At 45.6% G+C, this 27,640-nt stretch overlaps 2 protein-coding genes across 2 annotated transcripts; both read left to right on the top strand.

The window, feature by feature from the left end:
- Positions 1-5,970: 5,970 nt before the first annotated feature.
- LOC128707891 (uncharacterized) lies at positions 5,971-9,363 on the top strand. Its single transcript, XM_053802848.1, has 5 exons — positions 5,971-6,875; positions 6,948-7,243; positions 7,315-8,143; positions 8,339-8,456; positions 9,094-9,363. The coding sequence occupies exons 1-5, from the start codon at positions 5,971-5,973 to the stop codon at positions 9,361-9,363; spliced, it is 2,418 nt and encodes an 805-aa protein (XP_053658823.1).
- A 4,949-nt stretch (positions 9,364-14,312) lies between these two features.
- Positions 14,313-14,748, top strand: LOC128708121 (mitochondrial pyruvate carrier 1). Its single transcript, XM_053803080.1, has 2 exons — positions 14,313-14,481; positions 14,561-14,748. The coding sequence occupies exons 1-2, from the start codon at positions 14,313-14,315 to the stop codon at positions 14,746-14,748; spliced, it is 357 nt and encodes a 118-aa protein (XP_053659055.1).
- The last annotated feature ends 12,892 nt before the right edge of the window (positions 14,749-27,640 follow it).

The raw sequence follows: 27,640 nt of genomic DNA, 5'->3' as shown, positions 1-27,640 counted from the left end.
AATTGGACATTTTCATCTTACCCTGAGGGATACTAAGCTGGTTTTCTATAAGGCACCTTCTTACCAAACGTTTTCACTGTCTTAGCTGACCTCCTCCTTAGCGGCAAATCAACCTCAAGAGATCTACGCCTACTATATATGGCTTTATTTTACTTAATTTGCCCGTTGCTAGATGGAATTTTGTTTCTCGCCTCGTTACCAAATAAACTGTCGGGCCGCCCCGGTTATTAACTTATCAACGCTTGAATAATACTTTGCCAACTGTACGCAATGTGTTTAGTGATTTGATCAACCATTTCCTCGAAATGAATTTTTAACATTATGGCTAACCATAACTTGCCATAAATTGATAACATTTTCCTTCTTCCTTTGGCTAATGCAGCTCGCAAAACAAGAGCCCCTGAATTACATCACAATAACAGCTGCGTGCTGATTAGAAGTGGCATTCGTTTTTGTTGTTCTTTTTCGTTATCCCCTCGGTACATGAATTACGCTGCTGATAAAATTCACGGACACGGCCATATTATACAATCGCTTCTAATTCCGTCCGAACCTGTGGGTAAAGCAAGCGGGTTGCGAATGCACACAATTCGCTTCTACTGCTGCGTTTGCCGATGTTTTTGTTTGCGCTTGCCCTGCAATACTGCCCACACACACACGCACACACTGCACGCCATGCAACGTCGTGCTGCACCACACCACACAAATGTGCACAAAGTTTAATGACTTCTTTATTGCCAAAATTTCGCAAGCAAAAGCAGAGAACGCGTTTTGTTTTTTTTTTTGTTGCTGCAAGGAGCATTAGGAACCGGTAACCGAACCGACCACCATCGCTCGAACGAAAGGCAAACCAAACCAAACAAATTCCTAACGCTTTTAGAAACCAACACTAACCGGAAAATGGTGACGAGAAGGAGCAGAGGCGGTGGGGGGATGATGATGCGTCGTGTGAGTGATTCTGCCCCCAGTCCATCCCCAGAGGTAGGAGGGAAGAAATACAAGACAAAAAGAACCCCCTCTCCCCCCTCCCCCGCCTTACAACAAGAAACCACCAAGAGTAGGAAAAAGCAAAAAAAAAAAAAACGATGAAATGAAAAGATACCAGCGTGGGGCTGAAGATTTTAAATGCAAACATTGCTCGGGCAGCAGCAGCAGCAGCAACAGCAGCTTGCAAACAGATTCGGCAATGACGAAGATGCATCGCCAAATTTTAGCTTCGGTCTGTTCCACCCCTTGGGTCGGCTTCACTTCACGCCACGGCCACGATCTCCGCCGTCGATCGTCTTCGATCGCCAATTCGTTAAAATGGCAAACGCCCGTAAGGGCGGAGAATGGGTTAGACGCAGGTTGGGGAGGTAGCAGCAGGGCAAGCGAAGTGGTGGCTCCCTTTTTCGCAAAGAACAAAAACACCCCCAAAATGGAAGAGGCAGAAGAAAAAAAAACAACAGCCCAACCGATCGTCGGTCATTGGCACAGGCGGCCGGTGCACTCACCCGGCTGCACACAAACTGCATCGAAACTGCACCACACATTGCCACATATGTGTGTACGGTAAATATTGGTGGGTTGGGCAGGATCCCGAACCGAGCCCGGGTGTGAAGGGAGGAATTGAAGAGTATCGAAATTGCGTCACCAACACACCGGGCCTGTACAGTGTGCGTTGCTGTGGCGCTGTGTGCAGCGTGCAGGGTAGAAATTGATTCAAATTTTAGCTTTTGCGGCACACCGCTTGTGATAATGGTGCTGATCATAGGCTGCACATTTGATAGTTGATAATCTTTCCCAGTTTTTTTTTTTCAATCCCCCCGCCCCCAACCCCTCTCTGCCCCCCCTAGACCACCCCTTTGCATGTTGACCACCTTGCCACCCTGTGTTTGATAAACGTTTGACAGTTGGTAGATAGGAAGCAAAGGGCAAACGGGCGTCAGGCGGTGTAATAAAGGGGGCATGTGGGACAGGAAATGCAACTTTACTCTCCGTAGCTTACACTGTAATAATGCTGCATCAATTCGTAAAGAAACTTACCGAACAAAAAACCTTAATTGTCAGAAGAACTTCGAAAGTCCAAAGACCTCTCTCTCTCCTTCCCTTTCTCTCTCTCTATCTCTCTGTTTTTTGATTGAACGTGCATCTGTGTGCAAGTTGCAAATAAAGTTAACATTGTGTGTGCGGTTGTATTTTTTTTTTTTTTTGTGTGTAGATTGTTATTTCAAATGCTGTTTCGGTGGTTTTTGCGGTTTGTTTTTTTCTGCCTTGCACACCATGGGGAATATTTTTAAAAATTTCCTTTCCTTCAAGACGCAGCTCGGTTCGGCTTTCTCTCTCTTTCTCCGTACGTACTTACGGCCGCACCAAGCGTCCAAGATGCGTTCGCCCATGATGGTGATACCACACGCTATATTTTTACAAGTGCATTTGTGTGTGTGTGTGGTAATGATGTTGCAATTTTAAGCGCTTGGAACAATTCGAGGTTTTTGAGAGCGATAATGAAACCAATTTACAGCTGGTGAAGCACATTTCTAACCTGAAGCGACTAATGTTTTAAACTCACTTACATCTTACGAACGGGAACGGGTGGGAATGGGAAAAGGACCGGGAGGCAGAAGGGATTGAGGAACAGAAAAAAAGAAGGTGCACCAAAGCTGGGTGGTTGGTTTTTGTGGGGCTAAAATTATCACATCAAACTCAACCTAGTCTTGGTTCGGGGTGGGTTGCGCTCAGGCGTGAACAAAATTGCAACTGCGTTCTATTTCAAGTTCGAGTTGTCTGTGGGTATTTGGTGTAGAAATTATGCCCGGTGGACTGGTGTGGATTCACCCCTGGGTTGGGGGCGTTTTGCTGCTGTGAGCACATTTTTAACATTCCATCAACTGCATGAGTATGGATGCGTTTGGCAAGGGGTGCAGGAGGAGAGTCAGTTTATATGCGTGATTAATTATATTGCTGTTTGTGTGATAATATGGTCGCGGCACACATAAACAAGAAAATGACAAGTTAGAAGGAAATATTTAAGTAAATTTCGAAATATACAAAATCAATAATGCACACAGATAAAAATAACAGTAATAATTAAACAATTGTACACGGTTCACTCGCGACTTCATAAATTAAAAACACAAAAAAGCGGAATGAAATATAAAGAGTTAAAGGCAAATACTTAAATAAGTACAGAAAAATAAAACTCTGTTCAAGAAAACATTATAGTAATGATAATACTACAACATGGAAAAGTCATGACAACTAAAAATGTATAAATTAATCAGTGAAATAATGATGAATACAGTACATAAAACAATAATATATCAGTAAAGCCTGGATTACATTACGCATCATCAAAATAAGACTAAAAGTAATTTTAATATAAGGAATAAGACATAAGGAGAGTGACGACCAACAAAACGAATGCATAAACACAACAAAAAATAAGCAAATATATCAGTAAATGGATATCGGAATAAATACACACAAATTAGACATTCATTAGGCAAGAACTAATTGGAGAAAACATAAAAACTAGAGTAGGCAACAGTAATAATTTACAACAGCATAATTAAATTAATAACAAGTGTGACGAAACACGATTAAATGATTATATTTTGCGGTAAGATGCCTTTAAATAGAGCATCAATTAACATATATTAAAATTACACCAATAATTTATTCTTTTTTTGTTATGCTACTAACTGTTCTAATGGCATGTTCATTTCGTGTATGTTTAGTGTTTTCAATTTTACCATAATACCTTTTTTCGTCCTCCCACACAGACGCATAGCAATTGGATGAATTATGTTACGTTTTTATTACATCGATCGTTTAAATTTGCCAACAAATTGCAAAAAAAAACCCCACACTGCGGTACTAGCGGCGAGCGTCAACGGATGCACAAATTTGCATCCGAAACTGTCGAACGATCACTGTCACGGTTTTGTGACACATTCGACGCTTGCAAGATGCATGCCGGCATTTGGCCAGCGCGAACACAACAAAAAAAAAACCCACACACTCGCGAAGGGCATTTGCATAATGTCGAATCCGCCATTCTGCAGCCCCGAAAGCGCGTTGATCTCCAGAGACGCTGCCCGGGGGTAGATCGTGAGCTTTCCACTTTGAAGGTGCATTCACACCGGCCGTAGTCCGGAGTCTGCCAGTGCCAGCGAAACGCGTTCCGTCTGCGTTGTCATGCTTGGGGTTTCGGTTCGATTCGGTTGTTTTATTTCCCCACGGCGAACAACAGTTGCCCACAGATTGAACCGTGGCGTTGTATTTCTTCTTATGCTCCTTGGCAGCGATCTTCTCGCTCTCCGATCGCGGTCGTACCTTCGGTGCCGGGCGGGTGAGTTGCGCCTGTTGCGGCAGCAAGTTGTTTTATTTTCTTTAGCCTTTTTGTTTTAGCGGTTCACATCATCCTGTTGACTCGAGATTGTACCCTGTGCATCCTTCTCGAATGCGGTGCCTATCTGCGCGGACGTGATTGGGCGATGCACGCAAAAAGCAACAGCAACAGCAGCTGTTGCCGAAAATAAAAAGATAAAAAGTGCAATGCACTCTCTGGTCGAATGTTGAATGTTGCGCGCAAGATTTTTCCCCCCTGTGCGGGTTTTAGAGGTTTAGGAACGTTTTCGGAGGATAAGCAAGTTGCGTTGGACGTGGAATGGTTTGTAGTTTTTCTCTTTTTTACTGCTCTTTTGGCTGTATATATTTACAGCACGCCAAACGTGCGACGTGCGCGTGAATCTTTGGCCGCTAGTGATGCGTCTTTTGAACGTTTGAATTGTGCATCCTTCTATTTTTCCTTTTTGTTTGGCTTAGCACTTGAAATACGTTCTGATACTTTTATCGTTTTCAAGGGCATTTATGATCACTTTGTTGCCACGTAACAGACTGCTAAGAATAACATGGATGCAACTGGGTGCTTTTAGTTGGAACGCAAAAATGCTTATGTTCTGGTTTACAAATACAATTGCTCAGCTTCAGCTAATTCACAATAACATTCGGCGATGTTATTCGCATGCATGATCTCATGTGTGCAATCTCAATACTTCATCATCACGTGGGCCAACGTACGCCAAAATCAAACACCAGACCAGCAAATTGATTTATGGTCATCTTTTGCCGTATTTAGCAGCAGGCTGTTGCCGAAACGCGCTCGTCATCCATTCGCTGCGCCAATTCGGTACCGCGAAGTGCATTGACCCGTTTTCTCGCGTCCGTTTTTGCGAATAAACAAACAAGTGAAGTCGACATACCGCACGGACTGCAGTCGACGTAACGATGCGTTCGTTTGATTTGAATCGAATGTAGCAAATTGACAGCATCGTGCTGTCAGCGTGGAGGTGGCTGTGGGTTGGCGTACGATACTTGCGTACCGCGGTTCACGCACAGAGTAGGAGTTGGCGTTCGTTGAAGTTTTTTTTATATCTCAAGAGCAAATGTTGAACCTTTTTCAAGAGGAACTATTCAGAACTAATCTAGAAATTGTGCGGTTTAGACACATGATGTGAAAGGAAATATAAAAAAAATGATACTGAAAGTGTATCAAAGGAAATCGCTATTTGTATTGTTAATAGCTGAAATTCATCTTTGTGTTTATGTATTTTCTTTACATCGCTTGTTTCAGAGCGATGAGAATACCAGAAAAAAAACCCCAAATGCAAGCAAATAGAACATAAAACAAAAGAATGAAAAAACATACTGCTCAGCCACGCATCGAAGCGGTTTGTTGCTGGATCCCAAACGTCACAGTCACCCTTCTTCTTCTTTTTGCTTGGAAACGTCAAAAGGCAACTGGGCGAACCCCCAGCCTACGCTGTCTGCCAAACATCTTGTTGGGTGTGTCAGGTGAAATGAGTTGTTTGCTGTCGATAATCGGTATTTAAACGAATTGTATTAGCTCACCAAAAGTGCCTTACAACGCGGTGTACACGGTAAAAAAGAGCATTCCGAGCGGTAGTAAAACTTCCGCTAAATGAAATGGGTTTATTGTGGCGGAGCTATGGGCTTTTTGCCGTGCTCACCCTGATGGGCGTGTTGGCCCAGTACGAATGGCAACCAAAGGACGCGTTCGACGAGATCAAGGTGCGGTTCGACAAGGTGAACGGAGACAACTGTCCGATTTTACCGCCCCGGGATTTAACACTGCCGGAGGAAAGCGTGTCCCATCTGCCGGACATAAAGGACGTCAACATTAATCCCGTGTTTCCGAATCGGACGGCCCTGCTGCACCTGCACAACATGGCGCTGAGTCGTGCGTTCTTCTGGAGCTACATTCTGCAGAGCCGCTTCATCCGGCCGGCCATAAACGATACGTACGATCCGGGCATGATGTACTACTTCCTGTCGACCGTGGCTGATGTCTCGTCCAATCGGCACATTAACGCGTCCGCCATCTACTTCGCGCCGAACTCATCGTTTTCCTCCTCCTACCGTGGGTTCTTCAACAAGACGTTCCCCCGCTTTGCACCGCGCACCTACCGGGAGGATGATTTTAACGATCCCATTCATCTGGAGAAAATTTCCACCCTCAACACGTTCTACGTTCGCGATCTCGGTGCGTTTCCACCGGATTCGGCCCTGCACGACTATACGATTAAGAACTACCATATCAACGAGTGGTACAATGCGTGGTTGCCGGATAATGTGGAAAAGCGGCACGATACGAAAACGACATATCAGGTGGAAATCCGATACGCAAACAACACGAACGAAACGTTCACGTTCCACGGGCCGCCGGGTGCGGACGAAGATCCGGGACCGGTAAAATTCACCAAACCGTACTTTGACTGTCGTCGATCGAACAAGTGGCTTGTGGCGGCTGTTACACCGATTGCCGATATATACCCGCGCCATACACAGTTCCGGCACATCGAATACCCAACGTAAGTTCCTTCGTAAAGCGACGGCATTGAAGCATAAATGTTTTATCCCTTCCGACAACATTTCACCTCCAGGTACACGGCCGTTTCGGTGCTAGAAATGGATTTCGAACGAATCGATATAAACCAATGCCCGAAAGGTGAAGGTAACAAAGGGCCAAACGTGTTTGCCGATACGGCACGCTGTAAAAAGGAAACAACCGAGTGTGAACCTATAGATGGTTGGGGATTCCGTAGAGGCGGCTACCAGTGTCGCTGTAAACCGGGGTACCGCTTACCGGGCGTTGTCCGGAGGCCCTACTTGGGCGAGATACTCGAGCGTGCCTCGGACGAACAGTTTTACAATGGGTTCGATTGCATGAAGATTGGATGTGAGTATGATAAGTTCTCTGTCTTTTGGGGGACGTTCCGATTTAACTCTCCACATAATGCGTCATTACAGGGGTTCAAAAGGTGCCGATCAAGTGGTTCCGGGCACCGACTTACGTGCGGGAACAGTATCTCAATCGGTACTACGAGTACAAAAACTATACAACCGGCCCAAGCTCGCTGCATTCCCACAAGCTCAACATAAACGAGGTGCTCAAGTTCATACTGGGCGTAAATGGACGTTCGTGCAAAAACTATCATCCGCAGGATCTGGTACTGACCGGGGAGTTTGCGTACGAAGCGCAAAGACAGTTTGATAATGAGGCCAAAATGGCGATCCGGTTGGCGAACTTTATCAGTGCGTTCCTGCAGATATCGGACCCTACCGAGGTGTATTCGGGCAAGCGGGTGGCCGATAAACCGTTGACCGAGGATCAGATGATGGGCGAAACGTTGGCACTGGTGCTCGGCAACACACGCATCTGGTCTGCGGCCACAATGTGGGATCGGCGAAAGTTCCCCAACCGCACCCTGTTTGGGCCGTACGCGTACAAGCGTGAGCTAAACACGCGCAAGTTCAACATGGAAGATTTGGCACGGTACAACAAAACGGGCGACGAGTACATCGATAAACCGTACTTCCGGCTGCTGAAACAGCGATGGGCAACGAATTTCGATTCGCTCGAAAAGTACTACCTGAAGATCCGATTGCGCCACAACGAGACGGGCGAGTATGCGCAACGGTACGAACATTTCCCGAACTTTTATCACGCGGCCACGATGGATCATGGCTATTGGACGACGCCCGAGTTTGATTGTCAGGGATATGTGAAGAAGTGGCTCATAACGTACGCGGTACCATTCTTCGGCTGGGACAGCCTGAAGGTGAAGCTGGAATTCAAGTAAGTCTGGGGTTGTTGTTGAGCCGGAAATGCAGTTTTACCCCTTTTTTTCTCGCTTGAGCGCCGCATGTTGCTGGCTATATCCCCTAGCCGCTTTTCGCATGCGTCAAACTAATCTTTGCCGGTCGTTTGTGTGTGTGTGTGCATTTTTTTTTATTAACGTCTGTTTTCTATTCTTTCACTGTGCTCTCGTAGGGGAGTCGTTGCAGTTTCAATGAACATGCTCCAGCTGGATATCAACCAATGTCCGGATGATTATTACGAACCGAATGCATTCAAAAACACTCACAAATGCGACGAGAAGTCTTCATACGTAAGTATGCTGCGCGGTCATGCGCATTTTTTCCCCTCCTCTATGCGTCTTGCTGTCTCAAATGGTTCTCCGTACATCGCGGATCCGTCCTTTCCCGGTGTGCCCCGGGTAGGTTTTGATTTCATTCCCTGTGCAATGCGCACGCGGATCGCACAGATTGGGAACGATTTCACATTTGCTTTTGGCGGTCGCCCGATCCTGGCAAACCGCATTTCGGTCTCGGACGATAATAATAATTGCAACGGCCATCGTGAAACCTGAACACACATTCCCTTTTGTTCTCGGGAATGAGAATGGGCGTACAGTGGAGGGAAGTACGGTAAATGAACACAAAACGTTCTATTGCTCGCACTGGAGGAAAACGATATTCCCTCGCGCTGCAACTGCAACTGCAAAACAAAAGGGGGCCGAACTGTGCGGCATCACTGCACCAAATGCAAACCGCCATGATGGGCTTTTATCGCGCTGTCCAAAGGACATTGACCTGAATAAAAGTGCACCGCAAAAGGACGACCAGATCAGACCAGAGCAGCAGCAGCAGGGCAAAACCGATATCTCACACCGAACCATAGCATTTGTACATTATACGGTTTCTCTTTCGTCCTTTTCTTTTGTCCGTTTTTTTTTCCATTTCCAGTGCGTTCCGATCCTTGGCCGTGGGTACGAAACGGGCGGCTATAAGTGCGAGTGTCTGCAAGGATTCGAGTACCCGTACGAGGATCTGATCACCTACTATGACGGGCAGCTGGTCGAGGCCGAGTTTGAGAACATCGTGAATGATAAAGAATCGCGCTTCGAAACGTTCAAGTGCCGTCTGGCCGGAGCAGCCGCACTGCAGGTGCAGTTTACCATCCTAGCCTTTGTTACGCTCGTTGGTTGGATTTTGCTGCGCCGGAATCAATGTTAGTAGCGGATGTTTACTCTATCCGGGGAGGATCCCTTTTCCCGGTGTAGGAAAAAAAACTAGCTTATAGACAATTATCGTTAGCAAACCATATCGCACAGGTACAGTCGATAGAGGTGACAATTTCATACATTCTCAGCGCTCAGCGGCGCTCTCGTAAGCACCCCATTCCATCCAATATGCAACGAAAGTGCATCTCGATCCACTAGGGTAAAATTGCTAGATGTAAATTGTAAAGAATCTACACATTCTTACAAGAAGTAAGATTTATTCCATCCAATCTTGAAAGATAGCGAATAATACGCACACAGTAATTGGTGCCGTCCGGACGTGTTTTGTCGCACGCAAAGCATTAGGTATTAGATAGCTACGCACAGTTTGCGCGTGGCAGCCACATTGTGCCCATAGTTTAGTGGAGGTTTTTACTTTACATATACACAGACAGAAGCTCTTTAATGCTTCCCTTTAGATTTATTTTTATTACCTGTGTATCTCGAATCTCCGACTAGGAAGATACCTGTTTTATACCAATTAATTAACAGTGAAGGAATAAATTCGCAACTCCTAACCAAGGCGAGAGTGTGCAGTAATAAGGGTGCACCCAGTCCAAAACCTGTCCAGTAGCGGAGTTTTTTCCCGTTAATGTTGTAGGTCCCTAAATGTAAGGCCCACGAAAAAGCAGACCCTAGGCCACAAAGGTTATAACCTTCCAAGGAAAAACCCGATGGTTAACCATGGAAATAGCTCCAGGGTGCTCGGGGGGTTTTTTTTTTTTGGGTAACGCCTTTGTAGCACGGTGTTAGTGTCCGTTGTTGGTGATGGTTTTTTCTTCTATATGCTCAGCTGCTCAGCTGCTGAGCTGGCATCGTGTGAGACTCCCCCCGTATAGGCTCTATTCCGCATGCCATCGTCCAAAAAAGGGGAGTTGTGTAATCGGTTCCGTCGTTGTGCGCCGGCCTAGCTAGTCTTACGAGCACGATCTTAGAAAAGACAGTCAGCTAGGGTGTCTATAGCCAAACAACGACAACAACAAAAAAAATCCTTCCGTTTACGACATACTTTACTTTTCCTACGAACCACGTCTACGCGCAGCTCCTTGGGCTATAACACATCTTGGTCGTTTCGCGTAACCTAACTGGACGCGGACGCCTATTTAAAGGGATGAATAGGTGAAGCGCAGCAGAAGCGTCCACATTATAATATTTTAATAACAAAAACATTAATATACAGTGCGGCAGCAGCGAACGAACCGAGCGGAGACAAGATAGCGCATTCTCGGCCTGTCGATGATGTGCGCTGCCGGTCTGGTTAATGGTCATAGGCAAGATCACGAAAGTTTGTCCGCGCGATAGGGGGAAAAAGCACGGCTGAAGTGAATAGCAATAGGGGTTGGAATCGGTACAGATACAGCTAGGGGGGGGAAGAACGTTCCGTCCTGCTGACCCTTTCATGCTGCGCCGGACGGACCGGTATGTGTATGAGTGTTTGGATGAGTTGTTGTTTTTTTTTTCTTTCTTAAATCTTCAGTTCTTGTGTGTATTGCTTCCTTGATCTTTGAACAGCGAGACAAGATACGCATAGCAGCGCCTGTGGTCTATACTAGGCGAGGTTGAAGGTGCACACCATAAGATAGGTGAGTTGGGATTTTGGGAGCATCATCATTTTGCTAGCGCGTTTTAATATATTCACTTCTTGCTGGACGCTATGGACCTTTCGTGACGGATTTCGTTGCCTTTGGGTTTTGAGTGTTGGTTCGTGTTTTTTTCTTTTCTTCTTATGGCTCCGTTTCCTCTGGCATCTTATGATCATCGGTGCTCTTCCTCTTGCCACGGCGCAATGGACAGCTTCCTGTCGAAGTGTTACCGCCGAAGCGAAGCGTGAAAATCTGCATCGGTGAAGAATCTGGGCGGAGCAGACCAACTCGCCCGGCACAGACAGCAAGGGAATCGGTCGTGCCTTGCGAGCCGCGTATCCTTGGTGGTGCCGGGTTGCGCCATCATCTCCGGTGACCTGTTTCCGTTTCTTACTTTCCCACAAAGCGCGCCCATGAGCGGGTAGTTTTTTAACCCTCCGGGGTGGCGATGCAAACAAGCCGCTGGCAAAGGGGGGGGGGGGCAGGACGGGGAGCCAGCGGTGTGGTCACATTAAATGCCATTTGGCCGGTGGCGCGCGGTGTGGTGGCGGCCGGGGGAACAGTACAGTAAACCAGCTGAATGTGTACGGCTGGTAAGCAAAAAACAACAACCTTCCCCGACCAGAACCAGTAGAGCGTGCAGTTGTGTCCTCGGAGACTGGTCCGGCCGTTGAATGCGGCTACGGACACCGGTGGGCTTGCAAGACAGCGGGTATATTTGTTTTAGCCGTTTTTCTCACTATCTACCCTTTTTGCACCTTTGGCTTCCATGACCGCGAGCCTGCCGGATGCCTCGGGATGTGCCTTTGACCGTGCAATGCCGTTGGAATCACAATTGGCGTGAGAAGCGCAAAACGGACGAAAGGACACAGTGCGGGTAAAGGGAAAAGAAAGTGTAGCGGGATGTTCGAGTTCGATCTGCAAGTACGGATAATTGAAAGATAATTCGTGCGACCGAATAGCTGAAGCCGTTTGTAATGGTGGTGATGAGGTATTTATAGACGTGTCGTTAACAATTAGGAGACATTTGCTCACTTCTTGCTCGTATGAGCAGATGCGCATTAACGGGAATGGCGCGACTAATTTGATGTTGTCGGTGTTAATGTGTCGATCGTTTTGTTTGCTCGTCGGGTAAAAAAAAAATATCGATCTTGCCTAGATATCCATAACGGAACGGAGGGCTACACAGCCGACGGGTAAAGGTCACCTTTAACCCTTCGACCCTTTGATGCCTTTCAACCGCATCCCATTCGAGGAAAGGACCATTTAAAACCAGTTAACCCAAATTACCCCGAAAGGTCCGCGAGGTCTCGGTGGGTATTATTTTTTTTGTGTCTGATCGCTTTATTTGCGGACATTAGTGACACTGTAACGCACAAGTGCGCACAACGATGCGCGGTACACAGGCGGACCAACAAAAAAGAAAAACCGACCAGAGTTCCCAAAACCAGCCCCAGAGTCTCTGTGCTGTGCCAATTCGGGTGGGTATTTGTAACGCAACCCAGACCCAAACGGCCCTAGGGTTCTCCGTCACCCAGCGAACCGACGATTCCCGACGGTTCACATCCCTCTTGTGCTATGGCGGAAGTACTTCAGGCGTCGTCGTCTTCTGCCTTTGCGAGCCCTTTTGTTTGACCTCCATTTTCCGTGTGACCCGCGTTTGCCGCCGGTGGTCAGCCGTCCAGGGCCGGGTAGGTCCGGACAGTTCTTTTCGCAGTCGCCATAGGGCGGCTTTGCTCGCCGGACTCATCTTTCACCGGTTCGGCTGGTTCGCCCGGCGCTGAAAGGATATCGGGTTATGCATGCATTGTCCGGTCCGTGCGCGGCAAAACACAGCGCGAGCGGTTCATCGCGACATCCCGAAAGGTCGGGAAGAAAAAAAATCCATTTTCTCATGCAACTCAACGAATGCCCGTGGCAGCCGCAAAGGAGCCATAAATCAAAAAATAACCTTAGAAAAAATCCGTTTTTTCGAAAAAGGAAACGGGCACCGAATGGGATGGGAAAGGGAATAGTGGAAGTATGGAACGGGCGCAACAAAAACCCTTGGTAAAAAAGCGAACACACACACACACATCTGTACAACTAAATCTTTGGCACACATGAAGGAAAGAGGTTTCCGAGCTTTGCCCGAAGAAAGAGGCACCGCAAAGAGAGCTGGAGAAGCCTGAACAGCGTGCGAGATGCGCACGGAAAGGACGAAAATTTATTCATTTCCTATTTGTATTTAGTCTTATGCGATTGAACAAAACAAATCCTTCCGCTGCCTGCCCCGCTTGTGGACGCGTGTTTCCCGTTGCTGGTCAGCCGGAAGAAGGCAGGAATTTTTGGGGAAGGTGGGATGCAGTTAAGTGGTACAAAACGGACGTGTAATGCACGATGGGGTCCTCCGGAACTCGGAAGGTTTTAAGAGCGATTTTACCATGGTACCGTCAGTTTGGGTGTTGGTTTCAAACTACATCGATAAAGATCGGTACGATCGCGACGTGGATTATCATGGATGTGATATCTAGTGTGCGATCGCTATGAAAACGTTGCAGGTGGTTATTGTCGTTTTCATAAAAAAATGCTAATAGCTGAGCAAAAAGGCATGCAATTTCAAAACATTTACAAAACATCCATGTGCAGCTACATATTTACAAATTTCCACCATTTTTTTTAGCATTAGTTATACACACGTGCATCAACAATGGATCAAAAATGGATCCGTTCAAACCAATCACGCGTACGAAATATTGCAACGGTATTTCTGTTTGAAACGAAACATTTCACGAGTGTTGCAACATTTCATACCCACCTGTGGAGAAGCGTTGGATCAAGGTGTGGAAGGCACATCGTGTGACACGCGCTCGCTGTATACACCTTGCGGCAGGTGACAGATCTGTTGACAGCAGACTGAAATAAAAAAAAATCACACACGTTCGAGTTTTGTTTTTAATTGCGTTGATGTGTTGTTGATATTTGCTTTCATCGTTCGATTTCCGGCGGGTGTGTAAATACGGTTGGTGCTTATGTAAAAAACTAGAACCGTGGTGTACAGTGCGTGAAGTCGAACACCGTTGCCAGACAGAAACTTTCCCGCTGCCCTTGAATCTTCAACGGGTTCAACACTTTGCTCATTTGCCTTTGGTTTGGCAAGCGGTAAGTTGGAACGATTGTGTCTGTTAATCAAATTCATTGCAGATTTCATGATTACGCAATAGGTGCTATCTTTGTTGTGGTTGTTGGTTTTAAAACGATATCATCAAAATGCGCTTGTTGACAATACGTTATCATCCGTAGGTTCGAGGGTAAAAAGCTTACTTCTTGACTGGTAACGATGGCAGCTATGGGGCGCAAACTGTTCAACAACCTGAAGAGCAAAGAGTTCAGGGACTATTTGATGAGCACCCACTTTTGGGGACCGGTCGCAAACTGGGGCATTCCTATTGCTGCCCTTGGTGATCTGAAGAAAGATCCGAAAATCATATCCGGAACTATGACTGCCGGTAAGTGTGAACATTTTCAACATTTCGGAATGATTTAGTCGGATTAATCGGTGTGTTATATTGTTATTCTGCTTTTTAGCGCTCTGTCTGTACTCGCTCGTTTTCATGCGCTTTGCGTGGAAAGTTCAGCCAAGGAACATGCTGCTGTTTGCGTGTCACATCACTAACTTCACCGCGCAAGGTATGCAAGGTGCTCGGTTTATCGAGTATCACCATATGGGCGGAAAGGAACGGTCGCAGAAAGCACAACTTCAACCAGCGGCATAAGGCGAATGCGGGAGCAGCAAAGTTACTAGCAACATCACAACCATAACGCTCGAATTGACAATGATTTAGTATGTGTACAGAGGGGGGTGCGGGCAGGTGGAATCGCGAAACGAATCGATATTATTATTTTTTCGGGCGAAAGTAAAAAGCGTGTAACATAGTTAACAAGTCCTTTGAACCAACAGCACAAACATAAGAATGAATCTTCGAACAAATAGTTTACGCAACGTGAAACGTGCAGGACGACGAAAGCACGGGTACGCAATGGGTGAACAAACGAATGGGTGCTAGTACAGGCGATCCAACGGTTACGGCACGATCGGGGTAAAATAGTTTTAGAACATAATACGGGAACAATAGTACCTGTCGGGAAACGAGGCAAACCGGTACGATAATATAAATACAGGTGTAGCGATACTCTTTACAACAGTTCTTATGCGATCACACAACTTCAGTGATGGTAGGATGCTTTTTTCACCTTAGAATAGAAACTTTTAGATACATTTTGCAAGGCACTTTTATGCACGCGACATATTTTCATGCGCACGTTTAACTTTTACAATCCAAATGATGTCGTGATTAGAAGCTAAATAGTAACAGTCAACGGTAGTAGAGATACAGAAAGCGTAGTGGCAGTAGTTCCAAATTTGCACCATATTAACAGGAATGAGTAATGTAATCCCGCTGTCTAACACCTTCCCGACTACTTCGTATGAATTGATCCTTCGTTTCCGTTCCCGTTCGAGCAACACAACAACAAAAGACAGGACAAGACTCTCGCTATATATAATACCTCAAAGAAATGTACCATTGTTCTTCCTTTTAAAAAGTTTGTCCAAACGGCGATATTGGCGTTCAACAAATACTGCAAAAACTACACAACAAATGCGCTGTAGTTGAGGTAACATTCTAGTGCAGGGCTTAGGTTTTCTCAAGGATCTTATCAACAAACTGCCACCGGGCCGAGGGTGGTTAGCGATTGTGTTCTATTTTGACTACAAGTTATGTTTACCAGTGGACCTGTGAGGTGTATTTTTATACTGTGTAAAGAGAGATTCTGTTTATTTGTTGACAATAAAGAAGTGAAGTGTAGTCACCGTTCAGGCCTGGTCGGTCAGCCCACGGGCGCTGATGTTTGCAACACTCGAAATTGAACAGAAACGACCCCCTCGACACCTGCTGGGGTGCTAACGTGTGAACATAATCATTGTTCGTTGTTAACCACTTTGGGCAACAGTGGCCTACAACGCGGGACCACCATTCGGCTGGATAACCCTGTTAACTGTTGAGCAAACAAATGGAAACCAAACGTATTTGCAAAGCTTTTTGCAGCTAGCAAAAATCGTGTTATTGAGCGGCAATTCAAAGTCAAACACAACACGTCAAGTGCATGTTTTGCGGGACTGGATGCGGTGTTTTTGTTTGCCATCATTTATTGCATGCATAATTTGGTGTGCCATCCAATGTGTGGTTGTCAAGTGGAGTCAATCAGTGGTACGTCACTATTTTCCGCCATGGTCGAGTATTGACCTAGTTAAACTTCATGCATTTTTCTGTACTATTGGAAATCTGTTTGAAGAAGCGGGTGGAACACTATTTCCTGTTCGACGATGAGTTTAATGCCACTGATACTTTGTGGAGTGATAGGCATAGGGTAAAGCTATTTTACTAACTTAAATCAACATGACCATCAAGCATTGTCTCCTATTCATTTAAAAGATAAAAGGCACTGCGATTTCGACATCTCCTACAAGAAGATGGATATCTTGAGGAACTTTGTGTCTGCTTAGTATAATCTATCTGGCGTTTTTGTTATCGTTCTTCTTTCTTTTGAAGAAAGGGAGGAGAGTTGAATAGAATGCGAGTTCTGGACATTGGAAAGCAGACATGTACATCAATTGTAACATTGGCTAAAGCTCAAGATCGAAGCCAAAGATAGCTCACCGAACTTAAAACATTCATATAGTATCAACCCAAGAACTAAGCATTGTAGGCTTTCGCACCATTTTCTCGAAGATGCTCCTTCTCGGGATGACGTTAAACCTGTCGGAAGTTGTGATAAACAAGGAGGCGGGAAAAAGTATTTGCCAGAAGCAGGAGGAGGAGGATGATTCCGATTTTTGGTTTATATTGGCCTTGGACCAATAGCGTGGACCAATAGGTAACGGACTTCCTTACAGTGTTGATTCGTTAATTGTGATGAACAATGACAACATCCAGACATAAAATGGTTTATTCGGAGGAATGAAATATCTTTGAATAGTTATGGTCTGAAGGAAAAATTCAATTTCAAATAGCCAGTGTCACAGATTGCTCGAAATTTTCTTTTAAAAACCATGGAAAATAATGAGCCTTACGGTACAAGGCGCCTCCATGGATAATAGTTTTAGTTTTTTTGAACATCAGGTACTAGGCGTCTCCATGGGTAATAATTTAACGGGTAAGTAAAACAAATGGGTAGTTGAAATTGGGTAATTGATAATGGGTAATTGAAACAAATATTATCATGGGAGTTTTGCACAAAAATCAAACTTTGGAATTTCTCTCATTACATTGATGAAGGCGTTTTTAGAATATTTGTTACACATTTCTTAAAGAATTGATTTTAAAATACTGTTTTAGTATTCAACTAAGGCCTGACCGTATTGTTTGTTGTAATAATTAAATCTATGATATAATTGGCAATAATTGGGAGACATTTATTTCTACTATAACTGTTCTACAACTTAACTGTCTGCAGCATTTTAATCCTCAACTGTTGTTGTCCTAAATGGAAATGATGCATTCCTGTTTTATTTGACTCATTAAATTTGGTATAAAATGCTGTTTGGTTTATTAATGCATCAAAATCGTCATACGCATCACTCAAATGTGTAACAGATTTTACCGAATAGTTACAGAAGTGATAGACTACGAGAAGTGCGCAATAAATCGCAATGAATAAAGAAGATAGACGAGAGCCTAATAAATTTAGACCTAAATACTTCCTAATACTAATACTAATACTAATACTGGACCTAATACTTCCTAATGCAAGCTTTCTATTCTATTTCACGAATCAAATTAATTTCACGTCGCTCGAAACGTTGAAAATCTTATAAATTTTTTTTTGGCAAAAAAATTGTGAAAAATTAAAATCGTTTTTCATCAAAAAATAATTTTTAATACTAAACATGTTTTGAGATGTCTTGGTGAATCGAGTTTTGCTAATTCTAAGCTGCGCGAACTGTCTCAAGAACAGTGAAATCAGTATCTCAGTTCTGAAAATGATTTAAAAGTTAGTACAAGCCTGAAATTAGTTAGATTAACAATTATAAGCTGTACTTTTGTATATCATATAACCAATAAATTATTTTAAATGCAATAATGAACAAGCATTGAGCAGTTTTTTAAAACTCTTTTGGAACATTTTGAAATGAACCAATAAAACGATTTTGGTTTAAGTGCCAGAAGCCAACAATAACAATACCAATAGCATAAATTAGAATAAATAACAATGAACAATGAACCCCTGTTGTTTTGCGAAGAATTAAATGGTTGACACGCTTGTTTCAACGTACCATCTCACACCATGGCCATAAATTTATTATGCCTTCTTCAGCACATCTGTTCGTAAGTGAGTTTGCCAACAGTGTACAACCTTTGTGCATTGTGCTATAATTTCGTCTCGCCACAATATTAGTACCGCTCCATCTGTTGCACGTACAGCGTCGGACGGCAGCATACTTCACTTCACGCTTCGAAACAAACATAGCATCGTATCGGGAATAAGAGTTGCATATACATATGCCTCCGACACAGTATTACCGTCGGTTGATTAATGTGCCAAACAACCGTTCTTACCAAATGAAATGCGTTTATTGGATTGGTTTAATATATGTGATTCCGGCAATGGAGTCTTGGGGAGCTTTTTCTAATATTCTTTGTTAAAGCTTACCATCTACAAAGCTACACGCGTCCAGTGGGACGTACGTTCGGTAAGCTTTTGCATCCATGTGGAAAGTTCAGAACAAGTTGGGTGAAAAAAAAAATCAGCAACATACACAAACACACATATAAAGTGGCATGTCGAACGGGAGCTTAAGGATGCTGCTGCTCTGCCCGCTGCCCATTGTCCCCACCCTGCCCTGCAAGGGTGTGACAAAGCGTGATCGACCGCGTGCTCGATGGAAAAGCGAGCAAAAAAAAAAATACACTCCATTTGTGGCCGTGCAGCCCGAATCGTCCCAAAACAGGATGGGATGAAGTCTCACTCATAGTTTCACATCGGAAGAATTTGAATGAGTTAAAGGTTGCACATGCGCGCGTACAGTAGAAACTCGTCGGCACTCGTTTGGGAAATCGTTGCTGCTGCTGCTGCTGATGGTACCCATCTTGTTGGTGTGTTGGTGTGATAAGGAGCCGCTCCCAGCGTGTTCCGATATGGGGCGTTCGAGCAACAAACCGAACAGGCGAAAAGCTAACACCACCGAACAGTGGTAGTAATAATAAGAAGATAAGGAAAACCCTCCCTGACCCTTTTTGATATCTCCGCTAATAAGAGAGAGAGAGAGCGAGGACGTGAGATAGGGGAGATATTCACTGAGTGTGTATTTGTGCTTGGAGCGCGTGTCCTCGTGCTCCGAAACGTTTGCATTTTCCCAACGATTAACGGCGCGATTTTCCCGTACAGCATCCTTTTTTTGTCTCTCAGCAGCTTCTTTCACTCTCTCTCTCTCTCTCGCGCTGTCTGTATGTATGTGTGGTGGACCGTTCCTATCCGATTGGGACAGTACAAGAGAGTACAAGCGAACCGCACGACCGTGCCAGAGTCGTCTGAGTGCCGAGTTAGTGTGGTCGAGTGAAGTAGGACTACGCGAGGACATCTGCTGCTCGTAGTATCGGTTAGTTGACCGTGGTTTGGGTAGTGCAAAATCGTGCAACCAACAAAAGAAAAAAAAAAAAGGAGGCCCATTTCCTACCGCACCAAAGAAACAAAGCAAGCGGGGTGGGCGTGTGTGTGCTTGGTATTGTACAAACCATGTAAAAGCGGACCGTCAGGATTACAAATAAACAGGGATAAACCTTTTTTGCCCCGAACTTCGGTGCCACTACTCTAGTGGTTGGTTGGACCAGTTTCGGATGGAAGCAGCCCCACACAAACCAAAATTCCTCAGTGCATTTGCGAGTGTGTGTGTGTGTGTGTACGTGTTCAGTTTTGGGTTAGCGAGTGTGCTGCTTCCAGTTGTGCTTGGTGTAGAAAACAAGGATCACCGACCAAATCCAAGTGACCAGCGACGAGCGACACCGTTCTGTGTCCGAAACGGGCGTGATAATTTGCTAGCGCGAACGCGAAAAATGTGTGTGCAGCTGTATGGGTGCGGGCGCGTGTCTGTGTGTGCGTGTGTGTGTGGGCATAACTGCGCCAGAGATAATCTTCTCCCGAGCAATAGGCAATAAATCAACTTTCCAGCAGAGACATCGGCTCGATCGCGTTGGTAGCTGGCAGCAAAGCGCAGCAAATGGCATTTTTCTTTCGTTTGTTTAAATATGCCACCAAAAACGGGTGGAATTTTTCGAAGCAAAAGTTTTCCGTTTTGCCTTCTGCTTTTGCCGCTGCGGATGAAAAAAAAAAAGCATTGTGAGGAGATTGCTCGCACGGCTGCAAAGGGAGCAATGGGAAGGAATTGGAGCGTGCCGTTGCTGCTCTTTCGCACACGAACGCCTACGGGCGTCTCTGTTGCGCACTCGCCCGTTCCCAGCGTTCCGTCTCCCTCACTCTGGGTGGTGGTTCATTGTCGCAAGCCACACTAAGCTTAAATCCTTCCTTCGCTGATGCTGCCGTGAGCGTGAGTGTGTGCGTGCGTGTATGTTTTTCTTTTATACCACACTAATGCCACACTTCTCGTCGAGCGTTTCGTGATAATATTCACGAGAATATTATAAAAAACAAAAGCTATCTGTGGGTGATGATTGAACGGAACCAAAGGCACATACTGTGGCCCACGGGAAGACAGCACCGCCCCAAGATGATCATCTCGGACGGGCGTGTACGAATGTCGTTTATGCATGCAGAACACGAAGGATGTGATAGTACCAAAGCAAAAAGGAAAAAAAGGACATCGAAAGAGCGAGAGATAAAGCAACTACAGGAGCAAGGGAGAAAGAACTGTTCGAGATCCGGTTGTCGAGCAGGCTGAGAAAAGCTACCAAACGAACGTTTGTTGGGAGGAAAGAGAAGACAGATAAAGCTCCCCTCCATCCAGCTGCCCTCGGTTTCCGTGCCCTTTTACCCCTTCTCTCGACAGCAGAGGAAAAAAAGCACCCTGCACAAGCACACAATGTGGCGAAACGGTGGAACGGCGATCAAGTGTAATCGATGGGGACCCCCTTTTTGCAGGTTTCCGATCGTCATGCAGGGCACGGCAATTGGAGAGTCCTTGTCCAGTGCGCTTCAACTGCGTCACGTTACAAACACTGCAAGCTGAGCGGCCTCGTCCAACACAACAAATAGGGAGAAAGGGGGTGGGGGTTAGTTGCCGAAGCCGAAATGTTGCCGCGTAACATGATCTACTGTGCGTACAGTGACAGTGCGTCTGGGTGTAGCCTTCCTTTCTGTCGTTTTTTTGTTTTGCATATATTTGCTGCTCCTTCGATAGCTCTCATTTTGAAGCGTGTGTTTATGTGTGTGTTGTCGATCTCCACCCCAAAAACGCAAAGCAAGCATAGTGGTGCTTCTCTTTTTCTTGATGCGGCTGTGTTTGGTGGTAGTGTTTTGCTACTGAGCAATCTAGCGCTGGGTTACCCATTTCCAGGCCAATCCAGCATGTTGTGGCAGTTGTGTGATAGTATGGGAGTTGCCTATTGTTTCATCACGGATTAGTTCTGCAGTGTAAAGCGGAAATCTCGTTGTTTGGGGTGTGCTCTCTCTTATTCTCTCCCTATTTCTCGTTTCTCTCTCTCTCGTTGTTTGCACGATAATACTGAAGATGGGGAGATGATTTGAACGATTTGTTCCAGGAGGTCGAGTTGAACCGTTTCCTCAGCTAATAAGATGACAATTGTTTGCCTAACAATTGGTGAGGGGTTGGGGGCGAAATTTCGAGTGTTTTTGTAGACCTAGACCGTTTCAGTGTTTAATGAAGGCATGTGTGGTGCCAACGCTTCTGAAGATATCGAAGGACTCTGTGAGTGGTTGTGACTTTATCAGGAAGCGAAGTATGCGAAAGCACACTGGTAATGCTTTGTTTATTCTTTCACTACCCTTCTGGAATGGAGTAGAATGTCACAGACGCTTAGGGAGTTGACATTACAGACCATTTTACCTTCGAAAACTTCGACCTTTTAAATATTCGAATTAATACTAATCACATCTAAGCATAACAGTATCAACAATTTAAAAAGTCTAAAACTTCTCACCAATATTCCAACCAACCTGTCACCTATAAGGGGTGGCCACACGTGAAGTCACGTCACGGCGTAATCCATTGCTGGCAAGTGCAAGGTTTATGTAATTCTCGGTTCATCTCGGTCGGTCTTATCTCGGTCGTTGGTTAGTTTGTAGGTTAGAGCCGCGATCAGAGCAACCGAAACGCTTGGGAGCAGCAAAGGGGAGGCGGCGATTACCCTCCCTCCTCTTCCACAACCTCCCCGCAACCCTATTTGGCAGTTGCTTTCTCAACAGTCGAACCTAAAACGGTGTGATGCTTGCCGCGAGATAGTGCCTTTCTGTGTGTGTGTGTGAGTGTTTTTCATAAGTGCGTGTATGTGCGCACCCATTGCGAGAGGTGACGATATCAAACTAAAAACGAAAAAAAAAATCCATCCGTATCACAAATACAAAAAAAATGATCTGAAAGCCAGAATAAGATTTAAAAAAAAAAACCATACCAGCCCCAATTGGTAAGCGGGCGCACAACTGCTGACAACTCCCTTTCAACTGTCAAACGGCACCAGCCCGAAGTTCAAAAGGCAGAGCTTTGAGCGCTTTCTCTCTCATTCTCTCGCTCTCTCTCTCTCTTTCTTACACACACACACACTGGCACGCTCTCTTTTTTCCTGCTGGCAAGGATAGCAGAATGCAGGAAAGTGTGGAACGCGTTAGTGTTTAATGTGTGTGTGTGTATTGGGTAGTGTCCTCAGGATACGAAGAGAGAGAGAGAGAGAGAGAGAGTCTGCGCGAGAGAAACGGGGTAGCAAAAGTTTTACAAAAAAAATAAAACACCAGCAACGGGCGTAAAGTAGGCGACTGGTGACAAGTAATGATGCCTACTGTGATGCTGGTTGGAACAGTTTCTACGTGAACCGAAAGGATCTCGACGATGTACGCGCCCCTACTTGCTAAGGGTTGCGTTTTTGTGTGTGTGAGAAAGAGAAGGAGAGAGAGATATATATATTTAGAGAGTGAGAGAGGACGGTGTTGTGTGGTTCATACAAACTTCTGAAGCTGATGATGTGCCGAAAATGTGTCAAAGACGGTTTTTTTTTGTGTACGTGTGCGATTGTGATCCTTCCGATCGAGATCCGTCCTGTGCGGTCTCCCCTTTGCTTGTGGAGAGTGTTCTTACCAATAAGCCAGCAGAAGAGAGCCGAGCGCTCACTGGTGTGCGTGTGTGTTTATGTGCCGTTGAATATGTATGTGTTTGATGTTGTGGGGCGCGGTGGTTTATGTTCGCGACACCGTGGCCACAGTTTCGGATCAACGGTGCCAAAGCTTTTTCTTCCTTCACTTCGGTATTTTGTGGCATTCATGCTTTATGTTATAACGGGGCTAGCAGCAGAACAATTGCGAACACCTAAAATGGTGTATCGACGGACGGTTGTGCACAATCCATTCCGCCGGAGGTAGGTTACCTCGGTGGAGAATTTGAGAAGAGGAAGTTGGAACAGGGTTGGAAAGAAAATGGAGGGGCAGTGCCAAAAAAAAAAACAAAAGATCTACTACCCCTTAAAGGAGTGCCTGGTCGCGAATCTTCACATCTTCGTAAGAAGATTGCATAATTTCCGCCCTGTCCCGCACGCAGGATCCCAGGTAGCAACCACCCCCGAACACATTCAGTTATGTACCGGTGTTGCCTTGCAAAGGGACAAAGGCGATGGCCGTGCTGAACTTTAACTCTATTGTTTTGCTACACGGCGGGGGTTGGTTTTTTATGTGTTTTAATTTAATTTTTTTTTGTTGGTTCGTTGTTGCTTGGGGTATTGTAAAAAACTTTCCAACAACCCTCGAAACTTTCTCCATCGACAGCAGCAACTAAATGGCGTGGTGGTAGAGGTTTTGGTTCGTGTACCAACTTCATCAATCGAAGGTTCGGCGAATTGGTCCGTGGGTGCTTTTTTGTGATGCGTGATTTGTTTGGATGCGGCTGGTGGTGGAAGGATAGGAACTGGGAGGAACCGGGGGGGGGTGGGAAATAGTTTGAAAGTGGGTTTATTCACCCATTTATCCGATACACGCACACCTAGCGTAGCACCCGATATCCATTCTTTTCCGGGTCTTCTTTTGTGTGAGGGTTCACAATGGAGTGAATAGGAAAAAAATACTCTCCCTCAGGATGTAAGATGTAGTAAAGAAGGGAACCATAAAATACTTCAATGCTGTTATAAAAAAAAAAAAACAGGCAGAAAGGACGGTGGCGGTCCGAAATGAACCGTGCGGTTCGACCGTGCGATACTTCCTGCACAGCAGCACGCTATGTAATGATTGACATTTTCAACCCCCATTCACTGTAACCCTACGGCGGGGCCGAAGGTTGATAAATCACAGCTGAAGTGGACAATATTTAGTAGCTTTCCGGTGCGATTGACAACCGGGACAAACGGTAAAAGCAAAAGTCGTCTATCGAGGAGTTGGAGTTTGTATGATCCAGAGGCGTGGAAAGACTACTGAATTCTTCACCCACCGCCATCGTCCAGCACGTTCTGTTGCAGCTGCTCGTTATCGTAAACCACCGGTGGAATTGAAGTTCTACCACGTTCTAGCATATTGGGTCGAAGGATGCAACTACGACTCCAAGAAACCCTCCCCTATGATAAGGAAATCGAAATGTCAGATGTGACAAATTGTCTCCTACAATGGAGACACCACAGCCACAAACACACGCAGCCACACATATGCCCTCTTTCTTAACCTTCAGTCAATCAACGAACGCTTGCCGTGGAAGGTACGTTGGAAAAATTGGATGACAAAAGGCCGGCCTGTGGTCTATTTCGATCAGCGCACCGTGCACTCTGACGTTGCCCGTCGCAGTGTGACAGGCACACGGGTGGGATGATGTGGCTAGAGCGAGACACCACGGAAATAGTACACGGTTGGCTCAAACGGTAGAATGATCGGGTTTGGTGATGCGCTAACATCTTGTTGAAAGTTGTCCTCCACCCTCATGGATGGGCACTGGAATGGGTGTATGTTGGGGAGCTTTTAGCGTTGACAGGATGAGCGAGTTTTTTTTTGTCCTTTACCATGATCCCGCTTCCGTTCCCAGCCGTGTTTCCATCCCTGCCTGCAATGACAAACTGCTTCCGGGCACTTGCGTTTCGGGGATAGGGAGTGGGACTGGCCGATTGCCAGAATCGTATCCCACACCCCGGCGTGATCCATTGGCAGGTAGTTGAGGTGATAAAATCGCTGGTCGCTGATAGTGCAATTGTGTCGCGAAATGGGTGCACGGCGTGAATTGGTTTCTATTTTTAGCCGCTTCGGTTTGCGGAGCGCGATGTACTTTAAATGGTGCTTGAAAACTGACGGACGGCTTACGGGATGAAGGATACAGTGCAATAGCGTGTGATACATTTTTTCAGCGCTAGTTCCGATGGCCTCGAAAAGGGACGTTCAATAAAGTACACCACAGATCGTGGATTGAATCTCATCTGGCATGGTCGAATAGTCGCACACCGAACAATGCCAGTAGCGGTCTTTGCTACGCGGTGAAATTGTTTTCAATACCCATCAATTCAAGCGTATTTATTAACAGCTGTTAAAATAATTGATTGGAATTGACCTGGCTGGAAGCTTAAAAAATTCCGATACATAAAAATATGAAGGCATTCGGTCTATTTTTATAACTCGCCTGGTCCTCCGTTTAGGCCTCAAAACTATCGGAGTATATCCTCAATCGGGGATTTTCCGTAAAAATGCAGCTTTTTTACGAGCGTTGGTGGCCTTGGGTGAAAGCCTTAAATATTTTTTAAGCAATCACAGCTGGGTTGCGTCCTTGGGAGATACTTTCGCATAAAAAATCGATCATGTTTAGGTAATGATGAGGTCATTTTTTCACGATCTTCATCCACTGGTTTTGTTGAACTTTAAGATCACATTTCTTATCGGGAATGAGATCTGTTCGAAACACTTGTTAAGCTGTCATGCATAGTGATGATATGATGCACAACTAAATCGACTGTATACCGATGACTACAAAGTGCCTCACGTTAAATTCTTAGACCAGGGACTTTAATTAACCGGAAAGGTGGCCGAAAACTCGTACAAATATTCACTAAAATCAGTACCAAATACATTGTTTGCAACAACCTATAAGTCATCTAAAAAAGATCGAATCTGACCACAACTGCAGTCCGGGGTGTTTGTCCTGACGGTCACCAAATAAGTTGATCCATTGCTACCATTTTAGTATCTTCTGTTTCATATAAAAAGGAAACCCACTCGCAATATGAAATAGAGCTAGTTTATGATACATTCATACACATTCGCACTCCTTTTTCTCTAGCGTGAACAATAAAGCACACGCTATCGAACAATGATTGATCGTCTGTTGGCGTGTTGGGTTTTTCTACTTTTGGCACAACCAACACCTTCGCTGGTTGCTCAATTTGCCCCAAAAATCAATCGACTGTGCTGATTTGGTGTGTGTGTGTGCGTGTGTTTCTCTAATAAATAATGGAGACATTGCCGCTGCGATCAGGGCACCCGGGCATTAAAACAACACTAGACAGTCCGTCTACCATCTTAAATCTCTTTTATTGTTCGCCTTGCATTGATTCCATGTTCGATGCCGTCTATAAAGCTGTCCCCCCCGTGCCCCTCGTGTGACGGGTGTTACGGTTGCTACGGTGAAACGCTGCGCGTAATCTAGTGTGCCAAACTATGGTTCGCATTTTGTTATGTGGCGTTACTGTTGTTCTGTCCCACCGCTGCATTCTCCCATGGTCAATCATCAATCATCACTAAACGTCCGATCGGAAGCGGTTTTATGGTACCGTTGGGTGGGCTTGGCCCCTTTCCCTGGCCACCCACCGGCTAGAGGTTCTATTTTCTCATTTACTTAACGCACGTATTGGTTTGTTTATGATCGTCTAGGGATGGTACAGGTGATGTGCCACCGGAGCGATACGCTCGAAACCGGAACGGAGGTTGCAAGTAGCGGACTCCGTTGTTCTGCGCTTCTTGCATTGCCTCTTCACGGGTAACGATAATGATGTTTTATCGCCCGTTTGTCTCTCCCGGGCAATGGAACCGGGCCTGGCCAAACGAATCTTCAGTTCATTTGTGCTCCTGTTTAGAGTGTCTCTATCTGTGATCGGGTACGATAAGCACCGGCACTACCTGGGTGAGTGTTCAGTGTTCTCCCCCCCCCCCCCCCCCCATTCACGCATCCTCAAAACAAACCCACCTATCCGTACACGATGCAAAAGCCCTGAAGGGACGAAAAGTCATTCCGTTCGTGTCCGCGCGCGCGTGTGTGTGTTTTTCTTCTTCTACAGCCCTTGAAGTGGGCCCCAGCAATTGAGTGAAGGACGCTGCTCTTGTGGAACCGGTGGAACACAACAAAAATGATGAAATTGTCATTGGCTTCAGCGTGGTTTGGCCGGGGTTGGGTAAAGGGAAATGCCGAGGTGGCAAACGGTACGGAAACACCAACCAACCAGCCCGTTGCCTGATTGAGAGCGCATCGGAGAG

The sequence above is a fragment of the Anopheles marshallii genome, chromosome 2 (genome assembly GCF_943734725.1).
Source record: "Anopheles marshallii chromosome 2, idAnoMarsDA_429_01, whole genome shotgun sequence".
NCBI classification, from domain to species: domain Eukaryota; kingdom Metazoa; phylum Arthropoda; class Insecta; order Diptera; family Culicidae; genus Anopheles; species Anopheles marshallii.
This window is presented reverse-complemented; position numbering and strand designations above follow the sequence as displayed.

Excerpts from the sequence above, each read along its gene's own strand:
- LOC128707891 (XM_053802848.1), top strand. The coding sequence starts at position 5,971 with ATGGGTTTATTGTGGCGGAGCTATGGGCTTTTTGCCGTGCTCACCCTG. Across the intron at positions 6,876-6,947 it reads CGGCACATCGAATACCCAAC|GTACACGGCCGTTTCGGTGC; the intron begins GTAAGTTCCTTC and ends TTTCACCTCCAG. Across the intron at positions 8,457-9,093 it reads GCGACGAGAAGTCTTCATAC|TGCGTTCCGATCCTTGGCCG; the intron begins GTAAGTATGCTG and ends TTCCATTTCCAG.
- LOC128708121 (XM_053803080.1), top strand. The coding sequence starts at position 14,313 with ATGGCAGCTATGGGGCGCAAACTGTTCAACAACCTGAAGAGCAAAGAG. Across the intron at positions 14,482-14,560 it reads ATCCGGAACTATGACTGCCG|CGCTCTGTCTGTACTCGCTC; the intron begins GTAAGTGTGAAC and ends TCTGCTTTTTAG.